The sequence below is a fragment of the Procambarus clarkii genome, chromosome 76 (genome assembly GCF_040958095.1).
Source record: "Procambarus clarkii isolate CNS0578487 chromosome 76, FALCON_Pclarkii_2.0, whole genome shotgun sequence".
Lineage (NCBI taxonomy): Eukaryota > Metazoa > Arthropoda > Malacostraca > Decapoda > Cambaridae > Procambarus > Procambarus clarkii.
The window spans coordinates 6783166-6801520 of record NC_091225.1 but is presented as its reverse complement, the minus strand read 5'-3'; the positions used below and the strand labels follow the sequence as shown (position 1 = coordinate 6801520).

Sequence of the window (18355 nt, the reverse complement as noted above, 5' to 3'; positions counted from 1 at the left end):
CTGGGCCGAATCTACTGGAAGTGAGGCAAGGGGAAGTTCCACTGGACTGGAAGTGAGTCTACAACGCTCGTTAGAGGAGTGGGACGACGACGGTGCAGGTACCTGACTCCAGTACCCTGAGTGAGAGGAGGAGGGGGGACCATACCTGCTGGGTGTGAGTACGGCGGTTCCGCATTACTACGAAGACGGCTGAGGAACTTGTGTGTGTGGGAACTGATCAACGGAAGACCAGAAGCCAGGTCAAGATACCTCATCATCCCTCGCCAGAGAACGAGTCAGCTTCGTAAAGAAATGAAGTAAGGTAGATAGTTATCCCTCCCTTTACCCCTTTGATCTAGGTGAGCTAGGATATTTTATATATCGTGAGCATTTCTCGTTACCATTTATTGTCTATGTGATAGCGTTAGGCTAGGAGGCAAGGAGCTCATGTAGGCATAAATTGTTAGTGGAACATAAGTACATAGATGCGGTGACGTTAGTGTATCTGGGAATAGTGCTAGTTCTCATGGAGCCAGAAACGAATTTTGAATCGTCCAGCTGATGTGATAGTGTGGCCAGAGGCGTGAGGTGTGTCCCCGCCGGTCTGACAGTTGGACCCATTCAGCTGATAGTGTTGCCAGAGGCGCGAGGTGTGTCCCCGCCGGTTTGAGAGTTGGAGCCGCCAGCTGATCATGTTGCCAGAGGTGCGAGGTGAGTGCCCGCCGCCTGACCTGTGGACCCAGTCAGCTGACTGTGTTGCCAGAGACACGACAGGAGAAGGTTGCCGCCATCGGAAATTTCCACCTGATTTTTTCCCTATACAAGTGTATATATTTTTCTTCAGTAAATTTTAATCTTACCTTTGTGTTTGAGTGAGCCTCCATTCTCTAGGGCTATCTTGAGTGAAACTGTTGGTGTCACCTTGCACTGCACATGAGATTGCATCCTTAAATTAAGATAACTAATGAGACCACTGACGTGTTGCTGGGACACAACTATAAACACCCAGCTGGCGACCAGATATCTAAGAAAGAGCAGTGTCAGGACGGGCAGGTTCAGGTTTGTCACAAGTGGACTTGAACCTCTCCACTCGCTAGGGGTATATATAAGGCCAGCACTTAGTTGACTCGGGGGTGCCCCAGGGAGGCCAGTGGTGCCTGTTACTGAGGAGTGGAGACCCCGTGGGACGACCTCAACCATAGGTAGGAAGGGGGTGAACACTGACAGTGGCGACCTTGCCAGGATCATCGAACAACAGTGAAGCAAAGGTTTGCAAGTGCAGTGACGAGTGTACTAAGGTCGACATTGGTCTCGGTTTACACTGCTCGCTGGTGTATTCCCTTGCATACGGTTACTCAATAGCCTAGAGATGGAGAACGATAGAGTGAAAAAATTTATTGAGTCGAGGGACGAGCAGGTGCTGGAGGAGTGCACCAAGGTTCAGCTGCAGCTGGTGGCGGACCACTTTGGTTAGAGGTTGAGGTCCTCCAAGGCGGCGGAGCGGCGGATTGAGATCATAGCTTAACTCAAGGCCCGAGAGGAGGTCTCCAGGGAAGGACCGTCCCATGCTCCTGCCAGTGTTGTTGGGAACCGGAACGATGAAAGAAGCAGCAGGGGATCAAGCCAAGATGACTCGGCGTCATCTTGTGCCATTTTGGGGCACAAGATGGCGCCGAGTCATTCTTTTTTCCCTCCAAAACCTCGTGACTCCTCCCGGCACTTGATTAACAAGGTGAGGTCACGTGCCAGAAGTAACCAATGACGAGAGCCTCACCTTCACCAGAAAATTATAAATTCCTAATAATTTGCTTTATAAAAAATCTGGTACCCTTAAAGACTGTCCTTTCATCCTACTTTGCAATTTTAAGATAAATCTAATTTCCTTTTGATCACTGTTCCCTAACATTCTCCTAATTTGTGTGTCATTTACTACGATCTCACTGCTATCTAGAACTAAGTATAATATATGGTTTACCCAATGGTTCCCAAATATATTGCTGGGTCCGCAGAATACTGTCAGTTCGATGATATAATTTTGGTACCATAAACTATTGTTGTATTCAAAATATATTGTTGTGACAAAATATATTGTTGTTGCAAAATATATTGTTGGTTCCATAATGTTATTAGTTCATAATGCAAGTTTTTTCACTATATAGATATTTGGAGAACTTATGAGGAAAGAGTAGAATGAGATAACATGGCCATGATGGGGTGTCAAGGAGGCCACCATCAGAGCCTGTGTTTCCCAGGGACTACACGGCACTCACCTGGAGAACTTGTCAGGGAAGAGCTGTAGGCTGGAGGTGAGGGTGAGGCCTCGGCGAGGCGTCCAGGAGGCCACCTTCAGCATCAGGGCTCGCTGGGGACTGTATGGCTGCTGCATGTACACACTGCACCTGTGAATATTCGTTAATGAAATTAAGACATTGATACAGCACTTCATTTCCTAACCATTGGTATTTCAGAATCCATTGTTAGCCACACTATTATGGAAATAACAATTTTATTCACTTGAAAAACTCGAACCGCCGACCCCACGAACGTGAGATAGAAGCTTTCCCACTGTACTATGAGACCGCCATAGACGGAAAGATTTTAGTGGTAATAAACTGCTGCCCAACTGAAATTGTATACATTCCCTGGCTGCTAGCAGGAATATTGGAATTAGTGGTCCTTGCCAACATCATATAAATTGTCAACAACTCTATTGTAGAAATATTAATTTGATTCACTTCGGCACAACGAGACTCGAACCGAACGAATCTACCAAATTATTATGAAAAATGATTACTGCAACACAGAATTCGATGAAATCGTGAGTAAGAATCTAGACCGCCACCTAACAGAATAATCAGGCTTGTGGGGTTGAAAATCCGCCCTCAAGAGGAGGCATTATAGTGCATTATAAAAACACATTTACTCAGGCATACAAAAAGGATGAGGTGATACGAGATATAATTGACAGGAATTGAAAACCTTGCAATGAAAACGCAAGGGTTTGTTCTGTCATTTATTATAAAGACCCTCGTACATCTTCCCTCATTATGAGAAATTACATCACTGCCTCCTCTGACAAACTGAGGTGCACCAATGTAGTGTATTAGTACAAGTGCTGGTTTGGAGACTGTGCTCTCCGAAATATATGCTACATTGCACATTCCTCAAAAAAATTGAGAAGACGTCTTACACTTCATTTCCAAAATGGAGGTATTAAACAACATCTTTCTGAATACCATAACAACATCCTTAATCGCCGTTACATAGTGAAAGATACGTCATTAATCACACTCAACAACGATCGTAGGGGGCTTCGTATTCTTGAAGCTGTGTTCATTCTGGAGATGACACCAGTAATCAGAATCCAGATGAATTTGGCTTCTAGTATTCAACTGTTCGATGGTTCTCCATTGGTCCAAAGAGAAAAAGGTAAGACTTGGCTGACAGCTAGAAGCCGGAGTCAGGAAACAATCTCCTCACCCTACCCTTTGCATTTTCTACCAATTAAACGGGCTAAGTGAATCGTAGAGGAGAGTGCACCCACATTTAAAATGTTTAAATGTCTTTTTGTAGGCTGAGTATAGCTATGTTAGCGCAGCAAAACACACTCCTGAGATGTCACATTGCTGACGAAATGTCGAACAATAAAAATGGAAAGATTAAGTGATATCTTGTTTCTTCACCCTCCAGATGGTAAGATATTTGCATAGAATGGAAAATATCCAAGAGGAAACTAAGAATAGTCACAAAGATGTTATGTTCAATGACAAGCTATATATATATATATATATATATATATATATATATATATATATATATATATATATATATATATATATATATATATTAGTATATTTTGGTAGCAGTCTTTCCTGTAGACATATATTATTAAATATGACCGAAAAAGTAAGATTAATAATTCTAACACGAATTTTCTCAATCTTTCGTACATTACGCTTCACTGTTGGAGGTAAATCAAAAATCACTTCTCCAAAATTCATTTTTATTTCTAGTCTGACGCGACACGGGCGCGTTTCGTAAAACTTATTACATTTTCAAAGACTTCACAAATACACAACTGATTAGAACTTACGTATCTCTGATTTTATTTCTACATTTGAGTGAGGTGGGAGGGGTGATGTGGCATTAACACAAGACAGAACAAGAGGGGATATTAATAGGGTATTAAAAGTATCAACACAAGACAGAACAGAAACAATGGGTATTGAATAGAAGTGTTTGTAGAAAGCCTATTGGTCCATATTTCTTGATGCTTCTATATTGGAGCGGAGTCTTGAGGTGGGTCGAATATAGTTGTGCAATAATTGGCTGTTGATTGCTGGTGTTGACTTCTTGATGTGTAGTGCCTCGCAAATGTCAAGCCGCCTGCTATCGCTGTATCTATCGATGGTTTCTGTGTTGTTTACTAGGAATTCTCTGGTGATGGTTTGGTTATGGGAAGAGATTATATGTTCCTTAATGGAGCCCTGTTGCTTATGCATCGTTAAACGCCTAGAAAGAGATGTTGTTGTCTTGCCTATATACTGGGTTTTTTGGAGCCTACAGTCCCCAAGTGGGCATTTGAAGGCATAGACGACGTTAGTCTCTTTTAAAGCGTTCTGTTTTGTGTCTGGAGAGTTTCTCATGAGTAGGCTGGCCGTTTTTCTGGTTTTATAGTAAATCGTCAGTTGTATCCTCTGATTTTTGTCTGTAGGGATAACGTTTCTATTAACAATATCTTTCAGGACCCTTTCCTCCGTTTTATGAGCTGTGGAAAAGAAGTTCCTGTAAAATAGTCTAATAGGGGGTATAGGTGTTGTGTTAGTTGTCTCTTCAGAGGTTGCATGGCTTTTCACTTTCCTTCTTATGATGTCTTCGACGAAACCATTGGAGAAGCCGTTATTGACTAGGACCTGCCTCACCCTACAGAGTTCTTCGTCGACTTGCTTCCATTCTGAGCTGTGGCTGAGAGCACGGTCGACATATGCGTTAACAACACTCCTCTTGTACCTGTCTGGGCAGTTGCTCGATGGCCATCGAGCAAAAAGTCTTAGTCGACATGAACTTGAAACGGGCCATATACTGCAGGTATGTTGACGACATTTTTACACAGGTACCTGATGTCAGACATCTGCAGGAGCTGAAGGAGGCATTTGAGCAGAGTTCCGTGCTGCGTTTCACTTACGAGACGGAAAAGGATGGGAAGCTGCCTTTTCTAGATGTAACAGTCATGGAAAAGGGCGGAGGTTTCCACACTGCAGTCTACACTAAGGAAACAAACATAGGAATGTGCCTAAATGCCAACAGCGACTGCCCTGACAGGTACAAGAGGAGTGTTGTTAACGCATACGTCGACCGTGCTCTCAGCCACAGCTCAGAATGGAAGCAAGTCGACGAAGAACTCTGTAGGGTAAGGCAGGTCCTAGTCAATAACGGCTTCTCCAATGGTTTCATCGAAGACATCATAAGAAGGAAAGTGAAAAGCCATGCAACCTCTGAAGAGACAACTAACACAACACCTATACCCCCTATTAGACTATTTTACAGGAACTTCTTTTCCACAGCTCATAAAACGGAGGAAAGGGTCCTGAAAGATATTGTTAATAGAAACGTTATCCCTACAGACAAAAATCAGAGGATACAACTGACGATTTACTATAAAACCAGAAAAACGGCCAGCCTACTCATGAGAAACTCTCCAGACACAAAACAGAACGCTTTAAAAGAGACTTACGTCGTCTATGCCTTCAAATGCCCACTTGGGGACTGTAAGCTCCAAAAACCCAGTATATAGGCAAGACAACAACATCTCTTTCTAGGCGTTTAACGATGCATAAGCAACAGGGCTCCATTAAGGAACATATAATCTCTTCCCATAACCATACCATCGCCAGAGAAATCCTAGTAAACAACACAGAATTCATCGATAGATACAGCGATAGCAGGCGGCTTGACGTTTGCGAGGCACTACACATCAAGAAGTCAACACCAGCAATCAACAGCCAATTATTGCACAACTATATTCTACCCACCTCAAGACTCCGCTCCAATATAGAAGCATCAAGAAATATGGACCAATAGGCTTTCTACAAACACTTCTATTCAATACCCATTGTTTCTGTTCTGTCTTGTGTTGATACTTTTAATACCCTATTAATATCCCCTCTTGTTCTGTCTTGTGTTAATGCCACATCACCCCTCCCACCTCACTCAAATGTAGATATAAAATCAGAGATACGTAAGTTCTAATCAGTTGTGTATTTGTGAAGTCTTTGAAAATGTAATAAGTTTTACGAAACGCGCCCGTGTCGCGTCAGACTAGAAATAAAAATGAATTTTGGAGAAGTGATTTTTGATTTACCTCCAACAGTGAAGCGTAATGTACGAAAGATTGAGAAAATTCGTGTTAGAATTATTAATCTTACTTTTTCGCTCATATTTAATAATATATATATATATATATATATATATATAGTAATATATATATATATATATATATATATATATATATATATATATATATATATATATATATATATATATATATATATATTACTATATATGTATATAACTGAAAACTCACAGCCCAGAAGTGACTCGAACCCATACTGCTAGGAGCACTCTGCTGGCGTACAGGATACCTTAACTGCTCGACCAAAACGACCAGACAAAAGAGGATGGTAGCCGAGGCTATTTCCATCCCTCCGCCGGCCCTCGGTTGGTAATCTTGGGCATTTTATTTTAACAAATCACCTCATTCTTTGGGGAACACGTGATGAACACAAATGCGAACAAGCCTGAATGGTCCCCAGGACTACATGCAACTGAAAACTCACACCCCAGAAGTGACTCGAACCCATACTGCCAGGAGCACTCTGCATCTGGCGTACAGGATCCCTTAACTGCCGGTCGTGTTGGTCGAGCGGTCGATCTATATAGTAGGTATAAAAAAGACGCACCTATTCGAATGCAACGTTGTATCGAAATTTCAAAGCAATCGGTGAATAACTTTATAAGATTACAGCATGTGTTGTCCTGACGTCCAACAGATGGCACTGTTTTTCAAAAAAGCATGTTTTTTTCCTGTCACAGGTGAGGCATGTATATAGTAGATATATAAAAAGACCCGCCTATTTGAATGCAACATTGTGTTAAAATTTCAAAACAATCGGTACGGAGGTTTCAAAGATTTCGTTCACATGAAAAACACAGTTTTTCAGAAAAAACATGTTTTTTTTTACCGTCACCTTTATGATATCTATATAGTATGTATATTATAACCTGGCCGGATGCGAATGGAACATTGTGTGAAAATTTCAAAGCAATCGGTAAAGAACTTTCGAAGATTAGGCATTTTGAACAATCGAACATATTAATTTTTATTTATATAGATGAACGGTATGGTAAACAACACAGCTCAGTTCCAACACAATGTCACACAAAGAAATTCAATAAAAAATAAAAAAAAATTAAATCTATGATAATAAAATTTTTCAATGCAAACGGAAACATTAAAATGAAATTTGTGACATATTTACTATAGCATGAATATTGCTATTATGTGCAACAGATGGCACTGTCTTTCAAAAACGCACGTTTTTTACCTGTCACAGGAGGGGGGGGGGTGGCATCTATATAGTAGGTATATAAAAAGAAGCGCCTATTCGAATCAACTTTGTGTCAAAATTTCAAAGCAGTCGGTGAAGAACTTTCAGAGAGTAGAGTGTGTGTTGCTCTTACGTGCAACAGATGGCACTGTTTTTCAAAAGAAACATGTTTTTTCTTGTCACAAGTGAGGCATGTATATAGTAGATATATAAAAAGACGCGCCTATTCGATTGCAACGTTGTGTCAAAATTTCAAAGCAATCGGCAAAGAGGATTCGAAGATTTCCCTCACATGAAAAACACAGAATTTCAGTAAAAGTATGTTATTTATCGTCCCAGATGTTACATCTATTTAGTATGTATATATTAACTTGGCCGGATGCAAATGGAACAGTGTGTAAAAAATTCAAAGCAATCGGTGAAGAACTTTCGGAGATTAGCGATTATGAACAAACGAACATTTCCATTTATCTATATGGATTAAAAAATAATAAATTAACAATACTCACGAAATGAGCGGTTTGGTAAAGTACAAAGATCAATTCCAACGCAATTCACAAAAAATAAATAAATCAAAATGAAAATTAATAAAAATATATGAAAATTCAATTTATCATTGCAATCAGAAATATTGAAATGGAATTGAAACATATTTAGTATAGCATGTGTGTTGCTCTTGATGGGTTTGTATCTGTACACTGGATTAGATAATGTTCCAGTAGTCTGTCGGGCATTTCTCCACAGTGCTGACATTTCCTCTCATCTTCTGGAACCTGTAAGCCTATTTCCCATGCACATGGGTATCAAAGCCTGATGCGATGTAAGTGTACTTCTGTTGCTCTACTGCTCCCTTTCATCAAACTAAGTGGTTCGTATTTGGTTGAACTCTTGTACAAACCCGCAGATCCTTATGTTGCCCCTGCTGTGTTGTGGTCACTGTACATCTTTTACATTGCTCTGTTTCAAATTACTTTTTCAATCTGTGATTGACTCTGTGGTATGTAAATGTCTACATTTCTTCTCTTAGTTGCAAGTTTTGCAGCTTCGTCTACAACGTTATTTCCTATTATTCCCACATGACTTGGTACCCAGTTGATAAGTTTGTGTCGGCCTTGTCGTTTGAGTGTTTGCATTAATGACATGACATTTGTGATCAGATCCACCATCGCCTCTTCCTTCCCACCATGCCCACTCCCCTTTCCCTTTGTCCTCCCCACCATTCTCCATTCCGCCATCCCCTCGTCCTCACTATCCCAAACTCCCCCGTCCCCTAGTCCTTTCCCACCATTACCTTTCCGTTTGCCCCCACGTAATCCCCACCATCTCTCACTTCCATCCCCTCGTCATCCCCACCATTCCCTACTCCCTCGTCCAATGCCATCTCAAATGGTCTGATGTTCCCATCAGAAAATTTGGAACATCAAGTGATCTGATGTTTCCCATTAATGAAATATAAGAAAAACAATTAAAAAATTGAATGAAATATGAACAAAAAATAAACTATGTTCACGAAATGAACGGTATGGTAAACAACACAGCTCAATTCCAACACAATTCACACAAAATAATTCAATCAAAATGAAAATAAATCAAAATCAATGAAAATTCAATTTATCAATGCAATCAGAAACTTTGAAATGGAATTGTAAGGTATTTAGTATAGCATGTGTGTTGCTCTTACATGCAACAGATGGCGCTGTTTGTAAAGAAAAGCATAGTTTTACCTGTCACAGGTGTGGTATCTATACTTATATTTACGAAATGAACGGTATGGGGAAACAACACAGCTCAGTTCAAACACAATGTCACACAAAATAATTAAATAAAAAATAAAATAAATCAAAATCAATGAAAATCAAATTTATCAATGCAATCGGAAACATTGAAATGGAATTTGTGACATATATAATATAGCATGAATATTGCTGTTATCAGCAACATATGGTGCTGTTTTTCAAAAACGCATGTTTTTAGCTCTCATAGGGGGTGGCATCTATATAGTAGGTATATAAAAAGGAGCGCCTTTTCGAATGCAACGTTGTGTTAAAATTTAATAGCAATCGGTGAAGAACTTTCATAGAGTATAGAGTGTGTTGCTCTTACGTCCAACAGATGGCGCTGTTTTTTATTTTTTAATATGTTTTTTCTTGTCACAGGTGAGGCATGTGTATCGTAGATATATAAAAAGACGCGCCTATTCGAATGCAACGTTGTGTCAAAATTTCGAAGCAATCGGTAGAGGACTCGAAGATTTCCCTCACATGAAAAACATAGTTTTTCATAAAAATTATGTATTTACCGTCCCAGACGTTACATCTATATAGTATGTATATAAAATCCTGGCCGGATGCGAATGGAACATTGTGTGAAAATTTCAAAGCAACCGGTGAAGAACTTTCAGATTATCGATTTTGAACATACGAACATTTTTATTTTTATTTATAAAGACTAGCAATACCCGCGACGCGTTGCTGTGGCTCAGTCTGGTTAAATGAGAAAGAGAGAAAAGAGAAAGCGCACGTTTCTAATATGTTTAATTTCACAATGTTTGTGAGTATACATTGTGGTTTTGTTGTTCCATTGTTTGTTGAGATATAGAGATTGTCTGGTTTGCAGACTCTATAACACGCAACATATAATTGTCAATGTGAGAAGCAATCCGTGTCTAGATATAAACTGCACAATTCTAAAGATTGGCCCTGAGCTTTGTTGATGGTGATTGCAAACGCCAATCGAATTGGAAATTACAATCTCTTAAATTGAAATTGCATATCTGTTGATATCATAGTAATGTGAGGAATGAAGACATCTTCACCTTCGAAAGGTCCTGCTAAGATTGTTGCTTCTACGACGCCGCTGATTAATTTTTTTTTTACTGCAAGGCGGGTGGCGTTGCAGAGTTTTGGCTTGTTGATATTTCGCAACATGGTAATTGGCTAGCCGATTTTCAAGTGCCGTACGTGTGATGGTATCCCTGGCAGATCGAGCGAATTAAAAAAAATTGGATAATTAACTGCTTCATCTTCTTCCACAACAGTGTCCACGAACTTGTATGTGATTGACTCGCTTTGAATGTTAGATTGAATAATATTTTTAAGTTCTTAGACGTTTTGTTCTTGGCCACATGAATAGCTCTTTCACTCAGCCATTGGTGATTCTTATAATTGGTTTGAATATTGGAAAATATTTTTTCAACAAGTTCTTCTTTTGACGTCATTAAATTGCAAAAGGTATGAGGTCCTGAGATCAGATCAACCGGCACGTTTACGTTCCCTATTTCCAGAAATTGATGTGAGAATATCTCAGCTGATGGATCGTTTTTCAGTAGCAACATAACTACACCCATATTTGTAGTTAATTTAAATGTCTTTACGTTGTGTAACAAAGTAGAGTATTTCAGGAAAGCATTTATTTCGTCCGCTGGTGTCGATCGAGGAATTTCATGTAATATTTGCCTGAAATCTACTGTAAACAATATTAATGTGCTCCCAAATGGTCTGACGTTTCTACTGAAATCTTGCAAAAAACGATCAAGAGCTTCGAGCGATTTTTTTGTGGGGCATTGTGCATTCATTCCAAACAATAAGTTTGCATTTTTGCAATACTTTTCCCAGGCTGGATACTTTGGAAATGTTGCACGTGGGAGTTTCAATGAATTGCATGTTCAATGTCAATTTCAAAGCCGAAGTAGCAGTTCTTCCACCTTGTAACAATGTCGCAGCAATTCCGGATGATGAAAGAGCTAAGGTTATGCCATTTTGGGATCGAAATGCTGCCAGAATCAGTCTAATTAGGAAGGTTTTACAGTTCCTCCTGGCGCATCTAAGAAGATTTCTCCAAGCCTGTTATTGACAGTTTGAATTATTTGATTGTTAACGCCTTTTCGCTCAAACTTTAGCCTAGGAACATTTGATTAAACATACGACAACATATCACCCATGTTGTAATTTTGTTTTTTTCACAATTTTGTAATTTTTCACAACGTAATTCTACATCGAACGAAGCAGCAGTAGATCGATTTGGTGATGGCATTTCCAATTGATTGAGAATTTTTTTCACGGTTTCTAAACACAAGTTTTCAATCATTATGAACGCTTCGTTGTAGATTTTTGCTGTAAAATCTATGTTCATATATGAAATTTCCTTGCGTATTCGACGGATAATATCTTCTGCTATGTGCAATTTATATTTCTCCAATAACTCTGTTGGAGTTATCAGAGAGCCGGTGGTGTAATATGAATGCAAACAATGCACGAATTTTATTTGGATGTGATGTGTTGGACGCGCCATTAATGCATTCATCCCAGTGTCTGTCGTTCTCCAATAAATTCTGAGTTTGAAATGCACTACGGAAAGTGGCCTGTATTACACCTTTGACAAACCTCAATTGCTGGAAAGACGTTGGACCGAGCATATTTACCTACAGAATGCGAAGAAAGAAACTTTCATCCTGATTAGGATGCATGCTGTACTATCTACCTATCATAGTTTATTTGAATATGCTAGTTGTCCGTCGACTCGCTCTCCTCGTTTGCCTTGTTTAGGCACTTTCGAATACAGCAGTGTTTTTGCAAATATGTCATTTTGACATAACGTGAAAAAAACAGTTAATGCTGTAGCCGGTGGATTCACAGCTGTTTGTTGCACATTTGCAGCTGTGAAATAAACGTGTAGTCCATTTTCGTGTTAAAAAAAAAAACGAAATATTTAAATTCAAATGCAGATCAATTGACACAGCTCAATTTTACCACCAATTGCACGGAAAAATAATAAGACCAGATAAAAAAAAAAAACGAAATTTAAAACAATGAAAAAGAAACAAACTATACCCACGAAGTGAACGGTATGATAAACAACACAGCTCAATTCCAATGCAATTCACACAAAATAATTAAATGAAAATGAAAATAAATAAAAATCTATGAAAATTCAATTTATCAATGCAAATCCGAAACATTGAAATGGAACAGTAACATATTTAGTATAGCATGTGTGTTGCTCTTAAATGCAACAGATGGCGCTGTTTTTCAAGAGAAGCATAACAGGTAACACCTGTTACCTGTAACAGGTGTGGCATCTATACTTATACTTACGAAATGAACAGTATGGTAAACAACACAACTCAAGTTCAACACAATGTCACTCAAAATGTCACCCTCCCTATGTCCTCTCCACTTAACCGTCCCCTCGTCCTCTCCACAATCTCCCACTCCCCCGTCCCTTCGTCCTCCCTACCATTCCCCTTCCCCCCGTCTCCTCGTTTTCCCCACTATCCCCTCACTTCCCTTTCCCCTTGTCCTTCCCCCACCAATATCCATTTACTTGTCCCCCTCGTTCCTACCATCCCCCACGGCCCCATCCCCTCGTCCTCCCAACCATTAACCCCCTCCCCTTTCCCCTCGTCCTCTGCATCTCCCCCCACTCCCGTCCCCTCTTCCTCCCCACCATTACTTACTCCCTTGTTCGATGCATTCCCAAATGATCAGATGTTCCCATCAGAAAATTGGGAACATCAAAGGATCTGATGTTCCCATCACTGAAATATAAGAAAAACAATAAAAAATGAATTGAAAAACAATAAGCAAATAAGAAAATAATATACTCACGAAATGAACGGTATGGTAAACAACACAGCTCAATTCCAATGCAATGTCACACAAAATAATTAAATCAAAATAGAAATAAATCGAAATCTATGATAATTAAATTTATCAATGAAATTGAAAACAATGAATTGGAATCGAAACATATTTAGTTTAGCGTGTGTGGCTCTTATGTGCAACAGATGGTGCTGTTTTTTTGTTTAAATCATGTTTTTACCTTTCACAGATGTGGCATCTATACTTAAACTTACGAAATGAACACTATGGTAAACAACACAGCACAATTCGAACACAATGTCACACAAAATAATTCAATAAAAAATAAAATAAATCATAATCTATGAAAACAAAATTTATCAATGCAATCGGAAACATTGAAATGGAATTCAAAACTTATATAGTATAGCGTGCATGTTGCCATTATGTGCAACAGATGGCACTGTTTTTCAAAAACACAATTCCAACACAATGTAACTTAAAATAATTCAATAAAAATTAAAATAAATCTAAATATATGAAAATTAAAGTTATCAATGCAATCGGAAACTTTGAAATGGAATTGTAACATAAACAGTATAGCGTGTGTTGCTCTTATATGCAACAGATGGCGCTGTTTTTCAAAAAAGCAGGTTGTACAGGTTACAGGTGTGGCATCTATATAGTAGGTATATAAAAACACACGCATATTCATATGAAATGTTGTGTTAAAATTTCAAAGCACTCGGTGAAGAAATTTCTGAGATTTCAGTGTGTGTTGGCCTTACTTCCAACAGATGGCCCTCTTTTTCTAAAAAAAAAGCATGTTTTTTCCTGTCAAAGGTGAGGCATGTATATAGCAAGTGTATAAAAACATGTGCCTATTCAAATGGAACTTTGTGTCAAAATTTCAAAACAATTGGTAAAAAGGTTTCGAAGATTTCCCTAACATGAAAAACTCTGTTTTTCAGAAAAAAAAAGTTTTTCCGTCACAGACGTGACATCTATACAGCATGTATATAAAAACCTGCGCGGATGCGAATGGAACATTGTGTAAAAAATTCAAAGCAATCGGTTGAGAACTTTTGGAGATTAGCAATTTTGAACAAACGAACATTTTCATTTATATTTATATACTAGCAGTACCCGGCCACGCGTTGCTGTGGCTCAGCAAAGCATGTGCGTTGCTGAGCCACAGCAACCATCCTTGTCCCCCAGTCCTCCCCACCATTCTCTCCTCACCTGTCTCCTCGGCCTCCCAACCGTTCCCAACTCCACCATCCTCCTTTCCTTCCCACTGTGTCCCACTGCCCTGTTCCTTTTTCCTCCCCACCATTCTCCATTCCTCCAACCCCTCGTCCCCACCATCTCAAACTCCCCTGTCCCTTCGTCCTTCCCCACCATTACCCCCTCCCTTGTCCCCTCATCCTCCCCACAATCTCTTACTTCCGGCCCCTCGTCATCCCCACCATTCCCCACTTCCTCGCGCCATGTCTTCCCAAATGGTATGATGTTCAGATCAGAATATTGAGAACATCAAGTGATCTGATGTTCCCATCACTGAATTATAAGAAAAACCATTAAAAAAATTATATGAAAATATTAAAAAAATTAAAATTAACTATTCCCACGAAATGAATAGTATGGTAAAAACACAGCTCAATTCCAACGCAATTCACACAAAATAATTAAATCAAAATGAAAATAAATCAAAATCTATGAAAATTTAATTTATCAATGCAATCAGAAACATTAAAATGGAATTGTAACATATTTGGTATAGCATGTGTGTTGCTCTTACATGCAACAGATGGCACTGTTTGTCAAGAAAAGCATAGTTTTAACTGTCACAGGTGCGGGATCTATACTCATACTTACGAAATGAACAGTATAGTAAACAACACAGCACAATTCGAACACAATGTCACACAAAATAATTCAATAAAAAATAAAATAAATCATAATCAATGAAAACAAAATTTATCAATGCAATCGGAAACATTGAAATGGAATTCAAAACTTATATAGTATAGCGTGCATGTTGCCATTATGTGCAACAGATGGCACTGTTTTTCAAAAACACTTGTTTTTACCTGTCACAGGTGTGGCATCTATATACTAGGTATAAAAAAGACGCACCTATTCGAATGCAACGTTGTATAAAAATTTCAAAGCAATCCGTGAAGAACTTTGCCAGTCATATAACAGGGGCATGTGTTGCCCTTACGTCCAACAGATGGCGCTGTTTTTCAAAAATACATGTTTTTTCCTTTCACAGGTGAGGCATGTATATAGTAGATATATAAAAAGACGTCCCTAGTTGAATGGAACATTGTGTTAAAATTTCAAAACAATTGGTAAAGAGGTTTCAAAGAGTTCCTTTACATGGAAAAAACACATGAAAAACACAGTTTTTCAGAAAAAGAATGTTTTTTATCCATCACAGACGTGACATTTATATAGTATGTATATAAAAACCTGGCCAGATGTGACTGGAACATTGTGTGAAAATTTCAAAGCGATCGGTGAAGAACTTTCAGAGATTAGCGATTTCGAACAAACGAACATTTCCATTTTTATTTATATACATAAAAAATAAAAAAACAACAATACTCACGAAATGAATGGTATGGTAAACAACAAAGCTCAATTCCAATGCAATTCACATAAAAATAATTAAATCAAAATGAAAATCAATCAAAATCTATGAAAATTCAATTTATCAATGCAATCAGAAATACCGAAATGGAATTGTAACATATTTAACATAGCATGTGTGTTGCTCTTACAGGCAACAGACGGCGCTGTTTGTCAAGAAAAACATAATTTTACCAGTCAAAGGTCTGGGATCGATACATATACTTACGAAATAAATGGTATGATAAACAACACAGCTCAATTCCAACACAATGTCACACAAAATAATTTAATAAAAAATAAAGTAAATCGAAATCTATGAAAATATAATTTATCAATGCAATCTTAAACAAGTGAAATGGAATTCATGACATATTTAGCAGAGCGTGCATGTTGCCATTATGTGCAACAGATGGCGCCGTTTTCCAAAAACGCATGATTTTACCTGTCACAGGTGTGGCATCTATATAGTAGGTATATAAAAAGACACAACTATTCGAATGAAACGTTGTGTCAAAATTTCAAAGCAATCGGTAAAGAACTTTTGGAGATTACAGTGTGTGTTTCTCTTTCGTCCAACAGATGGCACTGTTTTAAAAAAAACTTCTTTTCTGTCACAAGGGAGGCAGGTACATAGAAGATATATCAAAATACGCGCCTATTCGATTGCAATGTTGTATTAAAATTTCAAAGCAATCTATAAAGTGGATTCGAAGATTTCCATGACAGGAAAACCACATGAAAAACACAGTTTTTCAGAAAATGCATTTTTTTTTTACTGTCACATTCATGATATTTATATAGTATGTATACTAAAACCTGACTGGATGTAAATGGAACATTGCGTTAAAATTTCAAAGCAATCGGTGAAGAACTTTCGGAGATGAGCCATTTTGAACTAACGAACATATTCATTTTAATTTTTATAGATGAACGGTATGGTAAACAACACAGCTCAGTTCCAACACAATGGCACACAAAGAAATTCAATAAAAAAATTGAAATCTATGAAAATAAAATTTATCAATGCAATCGGAAACACTGAAATTAAATTCGTGACATATTTACAAGAGCGTGAATATTGCTATTATGTGCAACAGATGGCGCTGTCTTTCAAAAACGCACGTTTTTTACCTGTCACAGGGTGTGCCATCTATATAGTAGGTATATAAAAAGAAGCGCCTATTCGAATGCAACTATGTGTCAAAATTTCAAAGCAATCGGTGAAAAACTTTTGGAGAGTACAGCGTGTGTTACTCTTACGTCCAATAGATGGTACTGTTTAAAAAAAAAAAAACTAGTTTTTTCTTGTCACAGGTGAGGCATGTATATAGTAGATAAATCAAATTACGCGCCTATTCGAATGCAACGCTGTGTCAAAATTTCAATGCAATCTGTAAAGAGGTTTCGAAGATTTCCCTCACGTGAAAAAAAAAATCTGAAAAAAAAACATTTTTTTTTACCGTCATAAACATGATATCTACATAGTTTGTATATAAATACCTGGCCGGATGCAAATGGAACATAAAATAAAAAATAACATAAAAAATAAAATAAATCATAATCTATGAAATCCCTAATCTCCGAAAGTTCTTTACCGATCGCTTTGAAATTTTCACACAATGTTCCATTCATATTCGGCCAGTTTTTTTTTTTATACATACTATATAGATGTCACATCTGTGATGGATAAAAAAAACATGCTTTTTCTGAAAAAACTGTGTTTTTCATGTGTTTTTCCATGTAAAGGAAAACTTTGAAACCTCTTTCCCGATTGTTTTGAAATTTTAACGCAACGTTGCATTCAAATAGGCGTGTCTTTTTATATCTACTATATACATGCCTTACCTGTGATTTGAAAAAAAACATGTTTTTTTGCAAAACAGCGCCATCTGTTGGACGTAAGGGCAACACATGCTTTAATCTTATAAAATTCTTCACCGATTGCTTTGAAATTTTAATACAACGTTGCATTCGAATAGGTGCGTCTTTTTTATACCTAGTATATAGATGCCACACCTGTGACAGGCAAAAACATGCGTTTTTTTAAAAACAGTGCCATCTGTTGCACATAGTGGCAACATGCATGCTATACTAAATATGTCATGAATTCCATTTGAATGTTTCCGATTGCATTGATAAATTTGATTTTCATGGATTAGGATTTATTTTATTTTTTATTGAATTATTTTGTGTGACATTGTGTTGGAATTGAGCTGTGTTGTTTCCCATACCGTTCATTTCGTAAGTATAAGTATAGATCCCACTCCTGTGACAGTTAAAACTATGCTTTTCTTAACAAACAGCACCATCAGTGGCCTGTAAGAGCAACACACATGCTACACTAAATATGTTACAATTCCATTTCAATGTTTCTGATTGCATTGGTAAATTGAATTTTCATAGATTTTGATTGATTTTCATTTTGATTTAATTATTTTGTGTGAATTGCATTGGAATTGAGCTTTGTTGTTTACAGTACCGTATATTTCGTGAGTATATTTAGTTTTTTATTCTTTAATCTATATAAATAAAAAATGGAAATGTTCGTTT

At 37.9% G+C, this 18355-nt stretch overlaps 1 protein-coding gene across 1 annotated transcript in view; it reads right to left on the bottom strand.

The window, feature by feature from the left end:
* Positions 1 to 18355, bottom strand: part of LOC123750457 (glutamate receptor-like) — a 176874-nt gene that overhangs the window by 138059 nt on the left and 20460 nt on the right. Inside the window, exon 3 of the mRNA XM_069313792.1 lies at positions 2250 to 2378. Within this exon, the coding sequence (XP_069169893.1) occupies positions 2250 to 2378 (129 nt within the window). The remainder of the gene's footprint in view (positions 1 to 2249; positions 2379 to 18355) is intronic.